The 21,125-nt window shown below is 37.8% G+C and overlaps 1 protein-coding gene across 3 annotated transcripts in view; it reads right to left on the minus strand.

Annotated features, from left to right (window-relative positions):
• Positions 1-4,428: 4,428 nt before the first annotated feature.
• Positions 4,429-21,125, minus strand: part of CERT1 (ceramide transporter 1) — a 75,335-nt gene continuing 58,638 nt past the window's right edge. For 2 of the 3 annotated variants that reach the window (XM_069881138.1, XM_069881136.1), the window contains 11 exons: positions 20,049-20,141; positions 18,858-18,944; positions 17,860-17,952; positions 17,231-17,308; positions 12,778-12,873; positions 11,979-12,111; positions 11,788-11,858; positions 10,396-10,524; positions 9,527-9,656; positions 8,364-8,500; positions 4,429-7,237 (listed from right to left, as the gene is read on the minus strand). In XM_069881138.1, coding sequence (XP_069737239.1) covers positions 8,373-8,500; positions 9,527-9,656; positions 10,396-10,524; positions 11,788-11,858; positions 11,979-12,111; positions 12,778-12,873; positions 17,231-17,308; positions 17,860-17,952; positions 18,858-18,944; positions 20,049-20,141 — 1,038 coding nt within the window. In that variant the 3' untranslated portion in view covers positions 4,429-7,237; positions 8,364-8,372. The remainder of the gene's footprint in view (positions 7,238-8,363; positions 8,501-9,526; positions 9,657-10,395; positions 10,525-11,787; positions 11,859-11,978; positions 12,112-12,777; positions 12,874-17,230; positions 17,309-17,859; positions 17,953-18,857; positions 18,945-20,048; positions 20,142-21,125) is intronic. The other variant, XM_069881137.1, reaches the window with a different exon arrangement.

Genomic DNA, 21,125 nt, shown 5'->3' on the forward strand with positions numbered 1-21,125 from the left:
AGATTTAGTTTACATACCAGAAAGAAATTTGTTCCTATGGGGATGGTGAGGCCCTGGCGCAGGTTGCCCAGGGAATTGTAGGTGCCCCATCCCTGGAGGTGTTCAGGGCCGGGTTGGATGTGGCTTTGAGCAATCTGCTCTAGTGGAAGGTGTCCCTGCCCGTGGTAGGGGGTGTTGGAACTGAGTCATCTTTAAGGTCCCTTCTGACCCAAATCATTCCATGATTCTAAGCCTCTAACCTGTGAGGAAACTAAGGTCTAGAGCACACCTCTAGGTGTTAGGAGGAGCTGCTGAGGGTAACTTGGGTTATTTAGCGTGCAGAAGAGGAAGCTGAGGGAAACCTCATCTCTGGCTACAACTATCTGAAAGGAGGTTGTAGTGAGGTGGGTTCTGATCTCTTCTCCCAAGTGATAGAATGAGAGGAAATGGCTTTGAGTTGTGCCAAGGGAGGACTGGATTAGATTAGATATTGGGAAAAATTTCTTTAATGGAAGGGTTGTCAAGCATTGGACGAGGCTGCCCAGGGAAGTGGTTTAGTTAGCAGCCCTGGAGATCTTTAAAAGCCTTTACAAAAGTGTAGAAGTGGTGCATAGGGACCTGGTTGAGTGACGGAGTTGGCAGCATTAGGTTAAGGGTTGTACTTAAAGGTCTTTTGGGTTGATCTTAAAGGTCTTTTGAACCTGCATTGTTCTGTGGTGTAACACAAGCACAAACCCAGGGACTATGTGGTATAAAAGAGCAAATGTATGCCTATTTACAACAGACTAATCAAGCAACAGCACATGTAACTGGAGCAGCTAGGACACAAGAAACTTTCTGATACCACCAAAGTGAGAACTAGGAAACAATTCAGCAAAATTACAGTTGCAAGAGGTTCTCAGACCTTTTAATGCTATTCCATTTCTTTCACTGAAGTTGGGTATGGCAGTCTTGGTTAACAAGAAAGCAGTGAATTACAGGTTTTTTTTATTATTGTTAGACTTCTCACACCTGACAGTAATATTGAAAAATGACACTTGAACCAATTAAAAGCACCATACAGCTGCTAACTCAATAAGCAATGATTTTTTTTTAGTACCTCTTTATAATAGTGTGGTTATTTACTCTCCCTAAATCTTGATGATATTTGAATTAGGTTTGAGAGTTTTCAAATACAGTTCAAACAAAAAAAGGTTGGGAAAAACTCAGCAACTTTTTTGCCTCAGCCTTCACTGGCAACTGCTCTCCTCACCCCTCCTTGGTCATGGGACAACAAGATGGTGACCAGGGTGGTAACGCCCTCCCACTGCAGAAGAAGGTCAGGTTTGTGACCATTTAAGGAACCTGAACAGTTATAAGACTATGGGACCCGATGAGACGCATCCCAGAGTCCTGAGGGAATTGGCTGATGTGGTTGCCAAGACACTCTCCATGAAATCTCAAAAGACCCTGGTGACTGGAGGAAGGGCAACATTGTGCCCATTTTTAAAAAAGGCAGAGAAGACCCTGAGAACTACCAACCTATCACCCTCAGCTCTGTTCCTGGGAAGGTTATGGCACAGATCCTTCTAGAAGCTATGCTAAAGTACATGGAAGACATGGAGGTGATTAGTGGCAGCCAGCATGAGTTCACCAAGGGCAAGTCCTGCCTGACCAACCTAGTGGCTTTCTATGATGGGGTAACCACAGCAATGGACGTGGGGAAAAACAATGGACGTGATCTATCCAGACTTCTGTAAAGCCTTTGACCCAGTCCCCACAACATCCTTCTCTCCAAATTTGAGAGACATGGATTTGATGGGTGGACTGTTCTGTAGATCAGCAGCTGGTTGGATGGTCATATTCAGAGTGTAGTGGTCAATGGCTTGAGGTCCAGATGTGACAAGTGGTGTCCCTCAGGGGTCTGTACTGGAACCAGTGCTGTTTAATATCTTCATCAATGATATTGACAGCGAGATCGAGTGCACCCTCAGCAAGTCTGCCGATGACATGAAGCTGAGTGGTGCAGTTGCCACACTGGAAGGACAGGATGTCATCCAGAGGGACCTGGGCAAGCTGGAGACGTGGGCCTGTGAGAACCTCATGAGGTTCATCAAGGCCAAGTGCAAAGTCCTACACCTGGATTGGGGCAATCCGTGGTTTCACTACAGGATGGGTATGATGTGATTGAGAGCTGCCCTGCAGAGAAGGACCTGGGGGTGCCGGTCAATGAGAAGCTTGACATGAGCTGGCAGTGCATGCGCACAGCCCATACAGCCGACTGTATCCTGGGCTGCATCAAAGAAGCGTGGCCAGCAGGTTGAGGGAGGTGATCCTGCCCCTCTGTTCCTCTCTTGTGAGACCTCATCTGGAGTACTGTGTCCAAGTCTGGAATCCTCCACATAAGAAGGCTATGGAGCTGTTGGAATGGGTCCAGTGGAGGGCTACAAGAATGATCAGAGGGCTGGAGCACCTTCCATATGAGGACAGGCTGAGAGCACTGGGGTTGTCCAGCCTGGAGAAGAGAAGGCTCCAAGGAGATCTTACAGCAACCTTCCAGTACCTGAAGGGGCTACAGGAAAGCTGGAGAGGGACTGTTCACAAAGGCTTGTGGTGATAGGACCTCCCAATACTTAGAGGGGGCCTACAGGAAGGGAGGTCAGGGATTGGATGAAGGGTAATGGTTTTAATCTGAAAGAGGGGAGATTTATATTAGATACTAGGAAGAAATTTTTTACTGCGAGGGTGGTGAGGCACTGGGGCAGGTTACCCAGAGAAGTTGTGGGTGCCATCCACAACCTCCATCTCCAGAGGTAGTCCAGACCAGGCTGGATGGGGCTTGGAGCAGTCTGATCCAGTGGAAGAAATCCCTGCCTATGGCTAGGGGGATTGGAAATGGATCATCTTTAATGCCCCTTCCAACCCAAACCATTCCATGAGCAGGGAGCTGGCCTCTTCTCCCAAGTGACAGGGGACAGGACAAGAGGGAATGGCCTCAAGCTGCACTAGGGGAGGTTCAGGCTGGACATCAGGAAAAAAGTGTTTCACAGAAAGGGTCACTGGGCACTGGAACAGGCTGCCCAGGGAGGTGGTTGAGTCACCATCCCCGGAGGTGTTTAAGGGATGGGTAGATGAGGTGCTGAGAGACATGGTTTAGTGATTGATGGGAATGGTTGGACTCAATGATCTTGTGGGTCTTTTCCAACCCAGTGATTCTGTGTGATTACCAGCCTTCCTTGTTCCAGCTGCAGTTTGTACACAGAAGAGGCAGGTGCAGAGAAAAAAATGACTGCATCAATGGTTAGGGCTGACCTGCACTTTCAGGCACATAATGCTCAAGAAGCACATCCCTTTTTTTCGTCTAACAACATACACTTTTCTCCTCCTATGAAACTGATCCTATGCTTCTATGAGCTTTTATAGCTGAGGACTAAAGGTAATACCAATACTAATACAGTAAAACACACTGGTAAACTGAATGGCATAAACCTAATTATTTATCACTTATTATCTAGAGTCCAGTTATATTGTCGTTACACAGATGGCTACAGAAATGCTCAACCTCTCCTTAATGCAAGGTACATATTTTAAATTTCACACATGGTTTGTGAGATCAAGAACATGACTGCACTTTTGTTCTATTTGGTGGATTTCTTCTTGCCAGCAAAACCAGCTGCATTCTTCAAGGGCAGGGCTTACCTCAGGACCCTAGGACCCTGTTTGTTGCAATGTATTACCTAAGGCGTGAGACAGCTGAGCTTAAGGTAAGTTTTCTTTTTATGCAAGTAATGCCCTCTGTTACCTCAAACTGTTCCTCCAGTCACACATATGTGTAAGGTTTCTACAACTTTACCATATAAAAAGTAGAAATCCTTGCATAGCAAATAAAGATACGATTGTTACTGATCCATTAGGCACCAGCTATTTCTGCTGCTAAGAATGCTTATTCTTTAGGAGCTCATCTCTGTTCTTAAAATCTGTCACACTTCAGAAAAAGTCACAAGGTTATCCTCTCGGCCTCCTCAGTCCTTTATCTCTGCTCTTCCCATGGAAACTTCCATAACATTGTTAATTCTGTACAAATGAAGATAAGAGCTCAAATACCTTAGAAGTGCTGCTCTATATTAACATGCTTCTGATAAGCTAGTACAAAATGGGCTTTCTGATATATAAACTTATGTGGCATTCAAGTCTCCATCTCAGTAACCTGGGTGATACAAGAAAACTGCTTTTCTGTCAAGTGTTTTCCATATAATATTGTAAACAGCTTTACACAGTATCTAAAAAGTGGGTTAAAAGGTAAAATGTTTTTACTAAGCTTCTCCAAAGCACTGAAAGTTAAAAATAACTACAAACCAGGTTTTTTTCCTCATCATTTTTAATGCTTTTAACTTTTAAATACTGGTTTTAAATTTGTGATTGTAACATGGAAGAGCCAACTTCTTTTAATTTTTAAAACTTACCATTAGGATCATAAAGCTATTATAGAACAGTTACAGTCTACACACTCAAGGTACTCAAAAATAAGATTCATGTTTTAAGTCTGCAGATGAACAGTGGCAATTCAAATACGGCGTTATCTGTACAACTTGACAAAAATACAGGTGGACAATCTGATTAGTTTAAAGAGAATCTGCACAACTTCAGATAAGCCAGCTCAGCCCAGTTAAGTAAAAGGTAATTTTGTTCCCCCAAAGTGCATCACATTTTTCACAGACAAATTAGGCAAAAAAAGATATTCAGGTTCAGTTTCTCAGACAGGGTAACAATGACCATCTATCTTATCCCCATTAAGAGTAAAAATTAAGTAATTTCTTTCAGATCCTGTTTGGCAACATTCAAATTCTCCAAGCAGACACAGATATTCAGAGAATGGTATCTGATGGAGAAGACTGCTGCTTTTTCAGCCCTTCAAGTTGTTTCAGCTTATAAAGACATCGCTTCTAGAGTCAGGACCTGCTTCTGAAAAGGCCACCACAGCAGTATAAATACCACCAATCCATTAACAGGAAGAAGTGAACTAGTAGCACACAGACATGTGGCAGTGACTGAACAGAGGATGGGCTCAAGAGACAGAGCAGATTTTATAAAACTATAAAAGCAAGATCCTTTCCAGAAGAAAGGATCCAATGCCTACTTGCACAGAGACAATCTGAGAGGCCTATAGAGAACTGCCTTTTAAAATTAACTTTTAAAGAGGTCAATTAATACTAATTTCTCAGTCTTGCAATTCCTTCCATATTCTTCATCAGCCTCTTACAACTCTGATTGGGCAGGACTAGCTGTAGTGAAGTACCAGTGCCTTTACCTAAAAGTAAAATGTATTCTTTACAAATAGTATCCGTAGTGTAATTTTATTTACAGAATAAATTGCAAAAGTACATCACATTTAGTGCAAATGCAACTAATGATATAAGTTTTTATACTGCTTTGTAAACTTCCATACCTTTGTAAAATAAAGCTAACCAATTAAATGAATAAACTCTCCTGTGTTCCAGCAATTACCAGAAACGACAAGCATGGATTTAAACTCTTTATATTTTGGATTTTGTTTTAAAAGTTCCCATCAGTGGCTATGGTGGAATGAACCATTGCTTGGTTGATTGTAAAAAGATGAAGTACATTTGAGGTATAAGATTTCTTTTTTAACATCGCTATATAAAATGCTCACTGGTGATATAGTAAACATGTACAAGTTTTCATCTTATTTGCCTTACTAGCATTACCATGTAGGCACTTTTCTACATATTCAAATTAACAGAATAACTCTGTAATAAGGCATATTCCATGCACACCATTAGAGAAAGGCAAATAAAAAGGGAAGAGTTCTGGAGTATGAAATTTTCATGCACGTGTAATAATGTGGTATGTATGATTTCACCTCTACAAAGATGAGCAGAAAGTTTTTCAAACACTGTGCAGATCACATTTAAACATTTACCAAATCTGCACTAACTTACTATATGCTCTTTATTTTCAGGCACCTACCATACTATCTCAAATAATACCTTCAGCTTTTGAAAAAAAAAACCAGCAACCCAAACATTTGAAGCTAAAAGACAAAAGATCTCAAAGTCACTAACCAGTCTGACACAGTCCTCTCCTAATGAGAATCTCCAGAATCAAAGGCAGGTAAATATCTGACATTTGAAATCTCAGAGCAACTAAAGGGAACTTTAAGAGCTACACATCCTTATAGCTCTGATGGGTTTTTGATCAAGAGGCAAATAATTTCCTACACCAACCTCATAGCACGGCTTTATTAAGATGAGAAAAACACATGCAGGATCTGAAATTAATGTACTCATCCTCATTCTAGACTGGGAATGTTGTCTTACCTAGTTAGTCCAAGCTACTTCAGTAAATATTATAGTGTACCTTCTCACAGCTTCGGTAAAACCCTGGATATCATGCAAGAAAGCAGTTCACCTATAGCATGGACAGATGACTTCATGCTTTCAGGCAGCCTCTTGCCCTCTCATATAGAATCTTCCTAGATATTTCTGGATCATGTTTAACAACAAAAATTCTGTAGCACATATTACATAACTAAAAAATACAATAGAAATATAAAGATATCTGGGAAAAAATAAAGCTTTTCACACTCTTACTCCTTCAGAACCAAAGATCTTCATAAGAGTAAGACAATAGAAAAGGCAAAGTCATAAAGATATTGACAGCCCTCAGTTACTGACATTTTATGTAACAAGATGATTCATTATAGAAACCAGCAGCGATGAAATATGATTATACAATGCAAAACAAAACCTGCCAATAGGTCACATAGGCTTTACTGAAGTTCCTCCCGAATCCCCAAAAGTAACACCTAGATTTTTGTGCATATAAAGCACATACAGTATGCTATATGTGCACTTGTCTTTTGTGCTTTTTAGACATGCACAAAACCTGTGTAAGTATCTTAGGAAGGATGACAGTGAAAATTCTGCAAGCTATTTAAAATTAAAGCAGTAACCTGCGCTGGTAATTCAAAGTTGTACACGTTCTTCCTCTTCTAAAGCAAGCAAATAAAAATAGAGCCATATACAATGTTATCAATACATGTATTTATAATTACACACTCAACTGAGCAAGAAAACTTAGCAAGAGAGCTCTAGTGTTAAATATTCAGCCTCATGGTGTTGCAACACTTCTTCACTTCAGTATACAAAGCCTAGAACTTGGGCCATAAAAAGACTGTAGATCCTTCGTTCCAGCAGGGAGTGCTCTATGCATGATCACTTCTCCAACGTGGAATGCTCACCCAGTCTTGTTCCAGTCACTGTGGATAAAGACAAAAATACAGCACTATAAATTTTTACTACTAATAGGAAAACAAGAACTTGTTAAATGTGTTAAATTGTTACCAGCACTACTAGGATTCCATATGAACTGTTGCCTCACCACAGCTGTGTTTTTAACGGTTCACCTATAGTAGTTCTCTAACAATATCCAAGTAAAAATGTAAATCATTACTGGGCTCTGTGTTACAGATGGATCAAATGACAGACTTTTGGAGTCTGACATAATAAACAGAATGCAAAAATAGAGGTAGCCCATATTATCCACAGAAAAAGTGAAAGAACTTCATTTTCAGATCACGCTGTAATACTAGAACTACCAAATGGAATTTGATGGTTTGACACTACAACCATACATAATGAAGCGTTTAGCAAGTCTACACTAACAGAAATTAAGTAAAGCCTTACTTAAATGTAAGCCTTGGGGCCGACCGATTCAGACAGCCCTCAAAGGGATCAAGAAATCCTCTACTAACATCATATCATAATTTCGGTCCAGTGACCTACATCATTAAAATACATCCATTGACTTAAGAAATCATCTGTTAATCCCTATTCTTAGGCTCCTCAGAAAGGCTAAAAAAGTCAGAGCCTTTTAGATACTCCAGTAATTGACGCTGATGAGAAACATTCCATTAATAAAAATCCTAGACAAAAACTATTCTATCAATATAAAAGAATACATCGACCTTCATAATATTCTGTCATATGTGCAACTATAAGTAGAATTTAAGATATCAAAGCCTCATGAGGCTCAAGAGAAACTTTGGTATGTGTTTTTATCAGAACAAGTGTAAAATGCATATGATAGCTGATAAAAAAACGTGATTCCTCCTTTTATACTTCTACGTAAATTAGACACTTCCACAAAGCCTAGCAAGATAAACTACAATAAGCCTACAAAAACTAATACTTGATAACGTGTGCAGACCTTATTTTTCAGACTAATAATACATACAAATTACATTAACGTTTTAAAAAGTATATTGCATCCATACATTAAAAATAAGCACTGAATTCATGTTAATCATAAGACATTTCTAGATTGCATACCTCTGGCCTTAAACTTACAATAGTGAATTAAGAACAAAATAATTAAATGCATACCTGCTAATACTAGAATAAAATAGGCTTCCCTGCTGTTTTCTCTTGCACATATGATGTAAAGCGTTTCAAAAATTTTGGATATTCTCGTCTTGCCACTGCCCGTAACACTGATGCTGGTGCCCATCCTCCTGGGTTCACTAAAAGAAGATAGGTAAGACAGACACTGAACTACAGCAAATCTGCTGAAGGCTAGGAAACAAAATTTAAATTTGTTATTCCTGCAACTCTTTCTGAAGTAATGGTAAAGAATAATATTCAGCAGATTTTTTTTTAATGCCCCTATAGCTTGTATTGTATCACTTTCTACTTTTTAATACTCAAGCTCAGTCCAGTTCTATGATGCCACTATTTAGAAAACATGAAACACGATGCATTGCAAGTCTTACAACTTACCTCAGATTAACACCATAAAGTATTGTTTGTACAAGATTTAATAAAAATCACTTCACTTCCATACGACAAAGGTTTACTGAAGGATTTTTTCAGAGCCTGACTCTTCAATAAGCCATGTAATAGGTGGTTAAAAGTAATAAGCAGGCAAGCTACTCTTTAAGTGTTTACTAGCTGCAGGAGAGCAGATAAGTACATATCGCCAGTACTACAATACACTGCTAAATGCTGGGTACAGCAACAATACAGTTTGTCTTTGATAACTTCTCAGTCAATACCAAGGATTCTATCTGTTAGAAAATACATTTAGGTAGACTAGATTATACAGCTTTCAAACCTTCTCATACAAAACATGTTTGCTGCTTCTTAACACTTATCTTTAATATCAGCAGCTTTTCAGTCTAACGAGATGAATTGCGGGGAAAAAATAAGCAATACAGGAAAAAATATAATATTAATGAAACTAAAAGCTAGGCTCAGTCATCACAGTTGCAGACATTTCTTCTGTCCACTCTCCTCCACGCCAAGATTCCGTACTTAGGACTGAGCTACACACCACTTGCATTCATTCCTTCCAGAACATCACACAATCAATGATCCCATTCACTGACTTACGTAGCACATTAATTTGAGTCTTTTTGAACACAAAGACCTCAAGTTTGATTCTGGATATAAACTTAACAGAAAATTGCATCAAGCTTGCTTTTTTCCAGTATTCAGCTCCCCAGTTAAAACATGTCTTCTTGACTCATGCTAAAAAATGTTAGACTTACCATTAGCTACATATGTAATCTTGCATAGGATGTTGTCCCTGCTTATTTCCTTGTTCCCCTCTGGTGGGCTTACTAAGGTCTGACAAATCATAGCAATATTTATTTTGGCACGGACACAGCGATTGTTCAGCTGCCAAAAAAAGAAACATTTGTAAGCCTCAAAGTAAATTTGTTTCAACATACTTGACAGCTAACATTTTAATTTACTGTGAAGCCTAATACACTCCAGAAGCTGCATTTCTGAGAGCTGGCATTCTAGTTCTACATGACTGAAGTGACAGTTACATGGTGAATAGGGAAAGGGTTAAACTAAAATACCTGAAGCCCAGGTTTCTGCTTGCTTTGTACATATTACAAGTGAATTACTTCAATTATTGTGAGAAATGATTAAAGGAACTTTTAAAGAATATCAGTTAGTAACTTTCCTTTGTAAGCAGGTTATGGCATAACAACCAGCACAGAAGTACCCCCAAACCAACCACTGCTACTATATGACAGATCAAGGCAGAACTGTGTAAGATGGAGGTTTAACAGATTCCACATCTACAGTTACACAAGCCTACTCCCATATCTGACAATATCGATGAGTTATTGATTTTATTCTATACAAAATAACCACAATTCTTGAAACCATTTTTGCATCTCCAGAAATTTTTCTTCCATTCTGTGGCAATACTTCAGATTTGCCTGCTGTTAAGGCAAGAAAGCTTTTACCTCAAAATGCCTTACTCAGGTCATTATATCACCAGGTTTAAACAAACTGTTTTTGCAAAACCTATCACTTCCCTCATACTAGTACAGCACATGCATTACCAAGCAACAGAAAGACTTTATCTTAAAAGCAGATCTTGATAGAACAAAATACTTACAGGAGCACTGTCATGTTCCACAGAGAAATTGCACACAATCCATGTTTCAGGATCATTTTCATTGAATGCTGGTATCTTTCTGATCGCAGACAAATACAGGACATCCCTTTGAGAAGCTGGCCACACCCTCTGCAGAGGAACACCCAAATATAAGTTTCTGCAGTTTTGCGAATGAAGTACTCACTATCCTTAGACATGTTATTTAAGTAAAAAGTTTCTTTAGGTTAGTAATTTCTCTTTCAAAACTGAAAGAAAACATAGCTGTGTACAGGTGCATGTCAGGTTATATGGCTACATTTCATTCAAAAAAATTAAAGCAAACATTTAAGGCCTTTGAAATGCAGAAAGCCAAGCTGCAAAGACTTTTTCAGCAGACAAACAGCAAGACGTAGTTTGCCTCCTGCTCCCTCAACATCAGGATTACATTTTGCTTAAAACTTATGAGCTATAAACTAAACTTGTGGTGAAGTATAAACAGATGCATCTACAGTTATGTCTCCAGAGACAAAGTGAATGAAGGAGAGAAATATTTAAAACAAATACTATTTTAAAAAGCTACTACTTCAGTGAGACAGATACGGTAAACTGATACTATCTAAGAGAAAGTTTCAGAAGCAAATGTCTGACAGAATAATAAAATACACAAATGCCATTTTCATGACATCCAATAGGGGAAAACAGTCTAGCTTTTACCACAACACTATACAGTTTACACAAATGCCTTGCATGAGTCCTCTGTTAAAGAAGTTTTAAGGTAACAGCACTGTTAGTGAAATTGTCAAAGAAAAACATCTGGTTTAATACTTGAGTATATTAATACTTGCAATCATGCAAGATTAATGATGAAGCTGTATACTTCATTCCTGGGTTTTCTTTTTGAGCCTTTAAGTTACAGTGGTTGGGTTGCAATTAAAATGAACATTTTAGTAAATTTACACCAGAACTGGCTGGTGGATGGAAACATCATAATGAAGTTATAAAAACAAATGTACCAAAAATCATAATACCTTGTAAGGCAAATGTAAACTAACTGTGGTTAATAATAGCTTGCGTTATTGCAACAAAACACACAGTACAGTGGTATGGGTTTGTTTCTTGTAGTCAGTGTCAATTTACTGCTTCCTTTTGCTTTAGATGACTCTTGCTTTGCTAGCAGTGATACGTAACATCTAGAGATTAAGAACAGTCTTCATTTATTATTACAAGCTGTATCAGACACATGCACAACCTATCATGACAAGTTTGAAAAATTGACAAAGTTAAGGTTTACTAGAGAAATTGTTCTGAACGGTATTTTAAGTTGTTAAGCTGTTAAAGCACTCAGAACAAGATCAGAACATGCACGGCCCACATGGTCTTGGTAAGGTATGCATACAGCTGTAGTGTTATTACCTTATGTGTCTGGTAAATGATGATTGCATTATCAGCTAAATTTTCCACAACATGGAAATTTTCAATTGTTGCTAAAAGAAGAAGAGGGGGAAAAAAATAAATCCATAAGTAAAAAAGCATACATATCAGGTCAATGTTACAAACAATATCCTTGCTGATACATGTGCAAAGCTTAAGAACCAATTCCTTACTTTCCCAGTCATTACGAACATCGACATTCCAGAAGTAGTGACAAACTTCATGTCCCGTTACCCCTTTAACGGCATGGGTTGCTTTCAAAGGATCTAAAACAATTCCATTCTCTTCTACCTCTCTTCTGTATACCTACAGCCAAATACAAAGAAAGAAATGTAGAACAGAAATTATCAAAACCGTTCATGCTTTTCATTTTTAGAAATTTCATTGGGCTTTTGAAACACTTATCTATAAGGCTAACACACAAGTAAGTTGCATGTAAGTGTTCCCTGGTAATCACCAATGCAGACATTCTTACATGGCAATTCACATTAAAATGCCGGTATTGCAAGAATCTCTACTTCACAAATGATTAAGCAACCTTATTGTATGGATCCTTGTGCACAGTGATCAAGCACAGCAGAGCAAACAACACAGTAAGTTGCTACTCTAACATTTCCATACATCAAACTTACCCATAATTTTGATACTAACTTTAAAACAGGAAAGATTAAGAAAGGAATCTGCAAAGACAAAGCCATTGCAGGAGTTCCACAGGATTTTGGATGATTATATTAGAAGCCACAGCTCTTGTGGACTCCAGTCCTAACCTAAACTATGCTACTCTCGGAGGAAGTTTTAATAGCATAACTTGCTGAGGAATAGTATTCCCAGAAAATCACAGAATCTATTAGGTTGGAAAAGATCCTTAAGGTCATTGAGTCCAACTGTTAACACTTCCAAGTCTGCTAGACTGGAAGTCTCTCTCTTCACAGCATACCATCTTATCATATAAACATAAAACCAAATGTTTACCTTCATTTCTCCTTCTTCTACCACTAGCTGCCAATTGGCATCTCCTCCTACATCTTGCAAGGAGTATGTCATGTGGTTTTGTACCATCTCTTCCACCTTTAGAGAAAAAAAACACCCACATTTTTAACTCTTTCATTCCATCTTCTTGGGCAAAGACTGTACAGTATTGGAATCCACAAGTCAATACTTCAAATCCTGTGCAGGTGCTGAATTTGGACAACAGAGCTTTCTATTACAGGTTAAAAACAAGGAGATACCTCTGGCCTTCAGAAACGCAAGACAAAATCTTGATTCAATTTCCAACTTCATTCTTTACGGGTACTTCCTGTCTTTTGTTTGGACATCTAAGCTGTCACAACTCTACTACCTAAGACAGTTTTATTTCAGCATGTAGGAATTTACTTCAGGTATTTCTAAATAGAATTACAATGCATTGTAAGATAGTCAATGAAGAGCATTTAAAAACATGAACTAAGGTGAGGAGGAAAGGGAGGAAGACAGACAAGGTCTAAATAAATGAATGCATATCAGAAGTCCTGTTAGAAGAATAGTGAAGGAAACAGCCATGAGCAAATCATGCCTATTTGGTTTCGCTGTCTTCTTTGCAAGGTGGTCAGCAAGAAAAAAGGAACAGAAAAGCTTACATTCAAAAAAGATATGATGATACAGAGACTTTATTATAAAATATTCGAAATTATTTAGCTAGATAGTTGTGTGCTTTTCTTAAAGGTCAAATATTTGGCACATTTTTATTGAGCTTTGTGAATCCCTCATTTTCTTTTTTTCGTAGAACACACATGAAAATGGCTGCTGGGACAGTAAATGGATTTTTATTTCACACCTACAAACTTACTGTTTCTCAGTTCCCCACACTTTTCAAAATCCCACTCTGTTCCAAAGAAAAATAAAAGTGAAATATAAGGTATCCATTGGTACATGATGTTTACAAGTACTGAAAACAGTTTAATACTTTATTCCACCCAAAAGCTAGGTGACTACTGAAACAGAAAGTAGGTCCATGTGATTGACACTATTTTCCTGAATTACTAGAAATAACTTTATTATTTTTTTCTCCAAAAGGAAAAGCACTACAAGCAAAGGTCAGTTAATTGGTCAAAACAAAGACTAGCCTAAAGTGCACAGTCACAAGATTAATAGCCTGAACTCATAAGTGGTTTTGCACAACTTACAAAAATATGAAGCCTCGTGTGCATATAAAGTAATACATTAGAGCAAGTAATACAAAAGGTATAAAGGAAAATTAAAGAATACTTAAAGATCTTGTTTCCTGATATCACAGAGAATTGAAGGATGTTATTTACTTCAATTTAAAGCAGCGATTTGGTTTGTACTACGTACTTCATGGGCAATACACGTAAGACCAGGAGAGAAAAAAGGTAACTGAAACAAGTCAAAATTCTCTAAAGTATGATATCAAAATAAAATCTATTGGATAGAATTCCAGTTAATCTCATTTTAAGTGTAGACTTCCCTACAGAAGGAGAAGTCCAGTTTTGGGAGGTGCTCTTTGCGGTTCTTATTTTGGTTTGATTTTGAATTATAATGAACTAAAAACACTTAAATGATTTGTGTTTCTGCTTTTTTGACGGGCCACCTTTCCCTGTCAGTTACTAGCAGCTCCTCTATGGAAGAGTCTTATATTTATTTTTACTCTAGCAAAACAATGACAGTACCATCTAAATCATGTAAGAAAGCGGGCTATTTAAATATTTAGATTACTAGCTCTAGGTCACGCTTCTTTCAGAAAGGAATCCTCACCATGCTCCCAATACTGACCTGTCACAGTTTGAAGTCCCTAAGTCTCTTCTCCCCTAGCTACTAGTTTACTAAGGACAAAGCTAGCTTTTATGTTTCATCTGTCTTTTGCTGCTTTTTGCTTTATGCTAAATGCAGTGAGATGAGTGGAACAGCAAGGACAGAAAAGCAGGCGGCTTCCACAAGACTAGAATCTAAACAGTTTCTTACTTCTGCTTCATCAAGGAATTACAATACCTATGACTGCTTGGTGCATACTACCAGTCCAAACTGTCATCTACACACACTGGTCACTGGGTCAACCTGCATCTATTTCAGAGACACACAGCCAAGATGCACAGCTTCTTTGCCACCGCAGAGGCCACACTTATCACTTCTAGATTCCCAGCAGGCTACAGGAACGGTCTGCAAAAAATGCTTGTAACCTTTATGCCATGCATTGGCCTCAAGATTAAGTGGGAAGTTCTTCACTTTAAAGGCCCTCAGAACAGCTCAATCTATTTTAAAATCTGAGAGTCCTTTAAAAGAGAGTGATCTGCAAAACATCTACAGCTTTAAGCCTACAACCTCCCACTCAACTGGCAGAGACAAATCAATGCCTTTCTACAAGGCACAGTGAAGAACCAGCTCTTACCAGAATACATGTTTATACTTCTCAATCTCAGAAACAAGGCTGCAAGTTTCTACTTGATCTTTTACTGATAAAAAAATTCCCTTCATATCAATGAAGTCTATTAAAAAGTAATGTTTGTTCAGTATTGATTTAGTAGCTTGCCTTTCAAAAGGCAAACCCTCAGCCTGGGGACAGAGGGAAATTTCATATTAATGAGAGCAGGCAGCCACCAAAAGAAGGTGTGCTGCTTCTCTCCTCACACTCTCAGTTGTCTTTCAGTAGCAATGAATTTCTAGAACTGGTGGACTGACTTGTTGATCTGGCAAAAATTTGTTCTATGTAAAATATCATGGGAGGCAGAGAAGATTTGTGGGGTAAATAGTTCTCTATAAGTTAAGACAATCCTTTCAGCATTAACTTGAAACTATGTTCAAAGACACTCAGTAGGAACTTTTACAATAATAGGATAATTCCCGCAGCAGCTGAAAAGAGCAACAACCTGACTCTGGTCCATTTGATCTTGACTCTTAACCTCAATTTATGTTAACGTGAGAAGGACCTAACCCCAGCTTTGTTGTTAAATGGTTAGTTTTTCACTAGTCACACTAATGTTCTGATACTCAGGTTTATTTTATGAATGCACAAATGTTATCACAGTTTTCTGGTTGGAGCTAATGCAGAAGCAATTTTCTGACTTTTCAGTTAAGCCTCTTCTGAGCATCTTTATTTTCTAAAAGTTAACATGGTTTTAAGATGCACATCTCCAGAGGTGATAATGCTTAAAATTTATAGTTATCACCACAGTAATGGGTCATTGTTATGCAGAAAGGCCAGTGCTTATACCTATCACTAGGTAAATCAAGGCCATCCTCAAGTTGGTGTCATGCACACCTGCAGGGAGGATCAGACAGGACAGGTGATCCCAAACTGACCAGAGTATTCCATTCCATAAACGTCATACTCTATATAAAACTGAGGGATCTTCTTAGACAGTAAGGATCTCATCCATCCTTCTCCCCCCGGATAGGGAATCCATGTATTCCTGAATCCAGCTCCCATCTGCTGCTGAGTCCAGCCTGAGACCCCTCCCCATGCCTGCTCTGCAGCATCTGTGGTGACAGTCAGGGGCAGGGTGGTTCAATTTTGTACATATTTTATTATTTCCTTATTACTATTATTACTTACCTTATTATTGTTAGCTTCATTAAAGCTGTTTTAGTTTCTAACTCAAGACTCTCCCTTATTTGCAGCATTAATTTCAAAAAAGGCTCCAAAATAAGATGCCAAAAGGAAGTTCCATACTCACAATCACGTACAGACCACACCAGAAGGAAATTAATGGCACAAATGCCATACCACAGCTTTTTTTGAGACTAAAGAGCAAACACATGAACTCATCTACCTAATTCTACTCCTCTTCAGAGCAAATGCCTAGAGTAACGTTGTACACTACTGGAATACGTCACTATGACCACACTGACATATTCAGGAAGTCAGACTTATTTTCTGAGGATAAGTGAATATACTGAAAATCTTCAGTAAAAATTCTCATATCCACTATCTTGTCTGTCAACAACAATTTAAGATGTTTCTGTAATAAGACTATGGATAGAGGTAAAAAGTGGTAATAGTGAAACTTAATATTTAGTATCTTATTGTCAGCACAAACAAATGTTAAAGACAAAACCCAAACCTTATATTTAAAAGCAAAAAAAACCTACTTGATTTGAAGTAAAGACCACCTCCAGCCCCCAGAAAACAGGTGTTAGTCTATTTTTATTACGATCAGAAATGCAAAATTTGCAAATTGCAGGCATTTTCATTAAAGCTACTGAATTAAATCCAACAGTTTCACAAGATTTGGGCCTCTGCACAAGGGATATGCATGCAAGCAGAGTATAAAAAGACAACCATTTAGTACAGGAATACAGAACTCTTTTGTTTGTCTCAACATACTAGTTTAAAGCAAGCAATGATTTATGTAACAAAAAACCCAGGTTCTAGAGAAGAGGATGAAATATAGCAGAGATATGCAACCCCCACTCTACAACATCAATACAGTACCTGGGCGCTGAATCTGTGAACATCATCAGAGGCACTGACTAGATCAATGGAAGACATGGAGGAAGAGCGACTATAGGGCTACCAGAGACAGACAAAGAAAAAACCAAGTAATCAGAACAAAGGCACAACAGAGCATTCAGTACCAACTTGCAAGCACAAGATAATGAAGAAAAGGAAAACAAAAGCACCATAAGCAGCAAGCACAGCAGCAAATGCTGATTTCATGCACCTATTATGTATTCTGCTCCCACTGTGGCACTTGGAGGAGCATAGTGTTTCTAGTAACGCTAGATCAATTGATTCTAATAGAAAAGGTTGTGTTTTTTTAATATAAAACAAATTAATTTTGGTGAAGGTATCTTGAAACCACTGAAGTTAGCAAGTTGGGATTTTGCCTTGATTATTCAACTGACCGTATTGATACAAATAGATACTACTTACTTCTAAATTTACTTCTAAATAGATAACTCAAATCAGTATTTTTTTGAGCCAAGAAAAAACAATCCTCTTCCAATTCCAGCTACTTCTTTTGAAAATGAGTAAGTCATTAAAAGTTACTAGAAACACACAAAAAAATCTCACCATAGGTCAAGCCCATTATTCAGAGCGGATAATGCAAAACATCTAACCTTTTGGACAAATCGATGAGTCCCCACAGCAGAATATGCATCTCCTGAAGGTAAGGATGTTGGCCAGTGTAACCTGACTTTTTCACTTTGGGACTGCAACAAAATAGGTTTAATTATTAGTAGTCAGCTGCTAATGAGTGGACTATGAAACAGAGTGAGTCATCCTCACATCTACCTAGTAGCTACAGCAACTAATGCTGTCCGTGACAGGCATGAAGCTGTCATCCTGCTGGAATTCTCTGTGAAATCCTGAAGACTGAATTGATTTATACTTCAAGTTGTATTTCTGAGTTAGAAGGAAAATAGATCATGAGCATGAAGGATCCACAGAGTAGTACAGTTACTCAAAACTTTTACTGTCTATGAGAACCAAAAATAGGTAAACTCTCTTGGGTACTTTATGTCCACAATAAAGTCTTAATTCTTAACCAAGTCACTGTATTCACTATATTAATAAGTCTAAGCATTTTTAAGACAAAGGATGCACCACATCATTATTGCCTCCTTATGTAATGCTATATATTTTCGTATTCTACGTGTTTCCTCACATGCATCTTAGCCCTTTTTGATCCCTGCCATGGATGTGTATATTCAAGAAATGAATTTGAGAAGTATCCACAGACTACAGAATTTTAAAAGCAAACACCAGTAGATCTTTATCTCTCCTATTTCACATACTACTAGAGTAAAAAAAACTTCAAAGCAATAATTAGTTTTTGAGAAACAGCTACAGTGTTTGTTATTCTTATTTGCACATGGTGCCAGTCAGATACAAAGATAAGTTTTATACAGGACACTTTTTTAGGAATTAGAATCTAGAGACATTCAATTAGCTTAACACTTAAACTATGCTTTTTTTACATAAGCTGTGAAGTCACTTTCTCAATATTAGTGTTAAGTAACAATATTTAACTGTAAAAATATTAATTCCCCTTATCAGTGTCCAAATTTAAGTCACAGAAGTTCCCCACAAAGAGCTTATCATCAAGTAACAATACCTGTTCTTCCATTTTATCCTGTCTATCAAGAGCAGCTTCAACAGCATCGAAGAATTCTTCTTCATTAATCAGACTATTAGGACCCTCCTAGAGTATAAAAAACAAGACTACTTCATCATTTTGGACACTTTAGAGTTTCACTTAAGTTTAATATTAGAAATACATTATGCATATAACTGCCTCAAATATTTTCAACAAATCTCCATTGAAAATCCTTGGAAAGAACACTTTAACACTAAAGAGCAGGTAAAGCTGAGACAATTATTAAAAACTCTTATCTACTAAGTAAAATGCTAAGTTCAGAAAATCAGGTTTACTGTCTTTACTGTATTGTAAAACAAGCTGGTCCGGTAAATTTCACAAACTGTCTTTACAACAAAGGTACCTGGGAGAAAAAGCTGGGTTCATAACTACGTAGACAAAGCCCACCTTCCTGTCCATCTCTCGCTTTTACAGCGTATGCCTCAGTCACCACAGAGAACCTAAGCTCAAGTATCTTTTAAATATCTCAACATACTAGTACTGTTTCTCAGACTATGATTTGTAAGTAGAGGTGTATTTGATTACTGTACATGAAAGGGTCAAGTTTTTTAAAACTAAGCAAGCTGCATTATAGGTGCCTCAGCTTACATTATCTTTCAGAAGGTGGCTTAAGCATCTTAGAATTTGACTATGTGTCTCACTGAGAAGGAAGCTGCTGAAATATGCAATGTAACAGATGAAAGCAACAAAATCACTGAATTTGTCAAAATGAAATTTTAAGAGGCAGTGACGAGTTAGAAACAAACTCAAGTTAAGCTTCAGATTCTAGGACTGCCTCTACAGTTCACATCACAGTTTCCTTTACACATCTACACATTTGAACCATTGAAAATGGAAAGTACAAAACTATTGCACATAAGCATTTTTCAAATGCACAAGAAAAACACAAAAATCAGCAGGAATATCTGTAAGCAAAATGCTTTAGACAAAAGCAGAACATGGAAGCCTGAAGTGAAGACAGATTTCCATTCCCAAAAACTTAAGGAAACTAAGACTCTTCGCACAGTTTCAGTTTCCAAGGCAGAAAAACAAGTTGAGTGAACACACTTGCACAAACCTTGATTTACACATCCCTTTCCCCAGCTTGAGAAACAAAACAATCTTTAAAAGTCACAGCAGTTTTAAAAATTTCAAAAGTGGAATTTCTACCTCGTAGTCTGGCCCTCCAAAGTGGGACTTTTTCTTCAGTTCAGTCACAGCATTTTTGTATGCTTCCTCAATTCTTCTCCTTTTCTCTATCTCCTGTAAAATTATGAGATCATTTGATGCAGGAAGAATGCACTGACTGATAATAGTCAACATGCCAATAAATGGAATGAGCAGTATAGTTTTCCCCAAGTAACTACTGCAAAGCTGTTGATTTTCTGAATTTATTTGCATGCATGACCATATGTGCCTATATACCTACATATATAACACAAAGCTTTGGGCCAGCTACCTTGAGGATACCTTCTCTAAGTTACATGGAGGAATCAGATCAGCATGCAAAAACTGGTATCTAGTTTAAGAATTCAAAGCCACTGACGATGGCTATGTTACTAGATAATTTGAATAGAAGAGTAGGAATGCTAGAATCAGGTAAGTCTAATATTTCCTCTGCAAATTCTACATACTACCTGATATTCTTGGTGAAAAAGCTTTAAACACTTCTGAAATTCTTGCAGAAATCAGCTTTAATACACAAGATGCTTCTTTGTCCCCATTTCAGAATCACTTCAGGTGGAAGAAAAGCTTCATCTCACAGGTGACAACTGAGCATTACACACTACTTCTTACAGATATGAGTTTAATTATTCAGCAACCTAATTTGAACTGTAAAGGTTCAACTGGCAGAGAAAGGCTAAGTGTACCAACTGGGAATTTGGTGTTAACGTTCCCCCTGGGACATTTTCTAGTTTCTAAAAAAAAGTTCAAAAAGTAAAGCAACAGTTTTGATGTAACACAAAGTAGTATCGTTTTCCACAGGAAAATTCTTAGGGAAAATCTCCAGCATTTAAGCAAAGACACTATCATCTTTAACTGCAACCATAGGCTTTTCTGTTCTGAAACCATCACAAACAGGAAATATTTGCTAATGTTTACATTTAACAAAAGTTTGCATATTTGTTTTTTTTGAAACTAACTGGAGAGTCCAGAAGATCTATGCAAGTCACACTTTATACAAGTCATTGAGAAAAACCACGGAAGTTTTACCAGAACACTTGGCATGAAAAGAAGCACAACACC

The sequence above is a fragment of the Phaenicophaeus curvirostris genome, chromosome Z (assembly GCF_032191515.1).
Source record: "Phaenicophaeus curvirostris isolate KB17595 chromosome Z, BPBGC_Pcur_1.0, whole genome shotgun sequence".
In the NCBI taxonomy this organism is placed as follows: domain Eukaryota; kingdom Metazoa; phylum Chordata; class Aves; order Cuculiformes; family Cuculidae; genus Phaenicophaeus; species Phaenicophaeus curvirostris.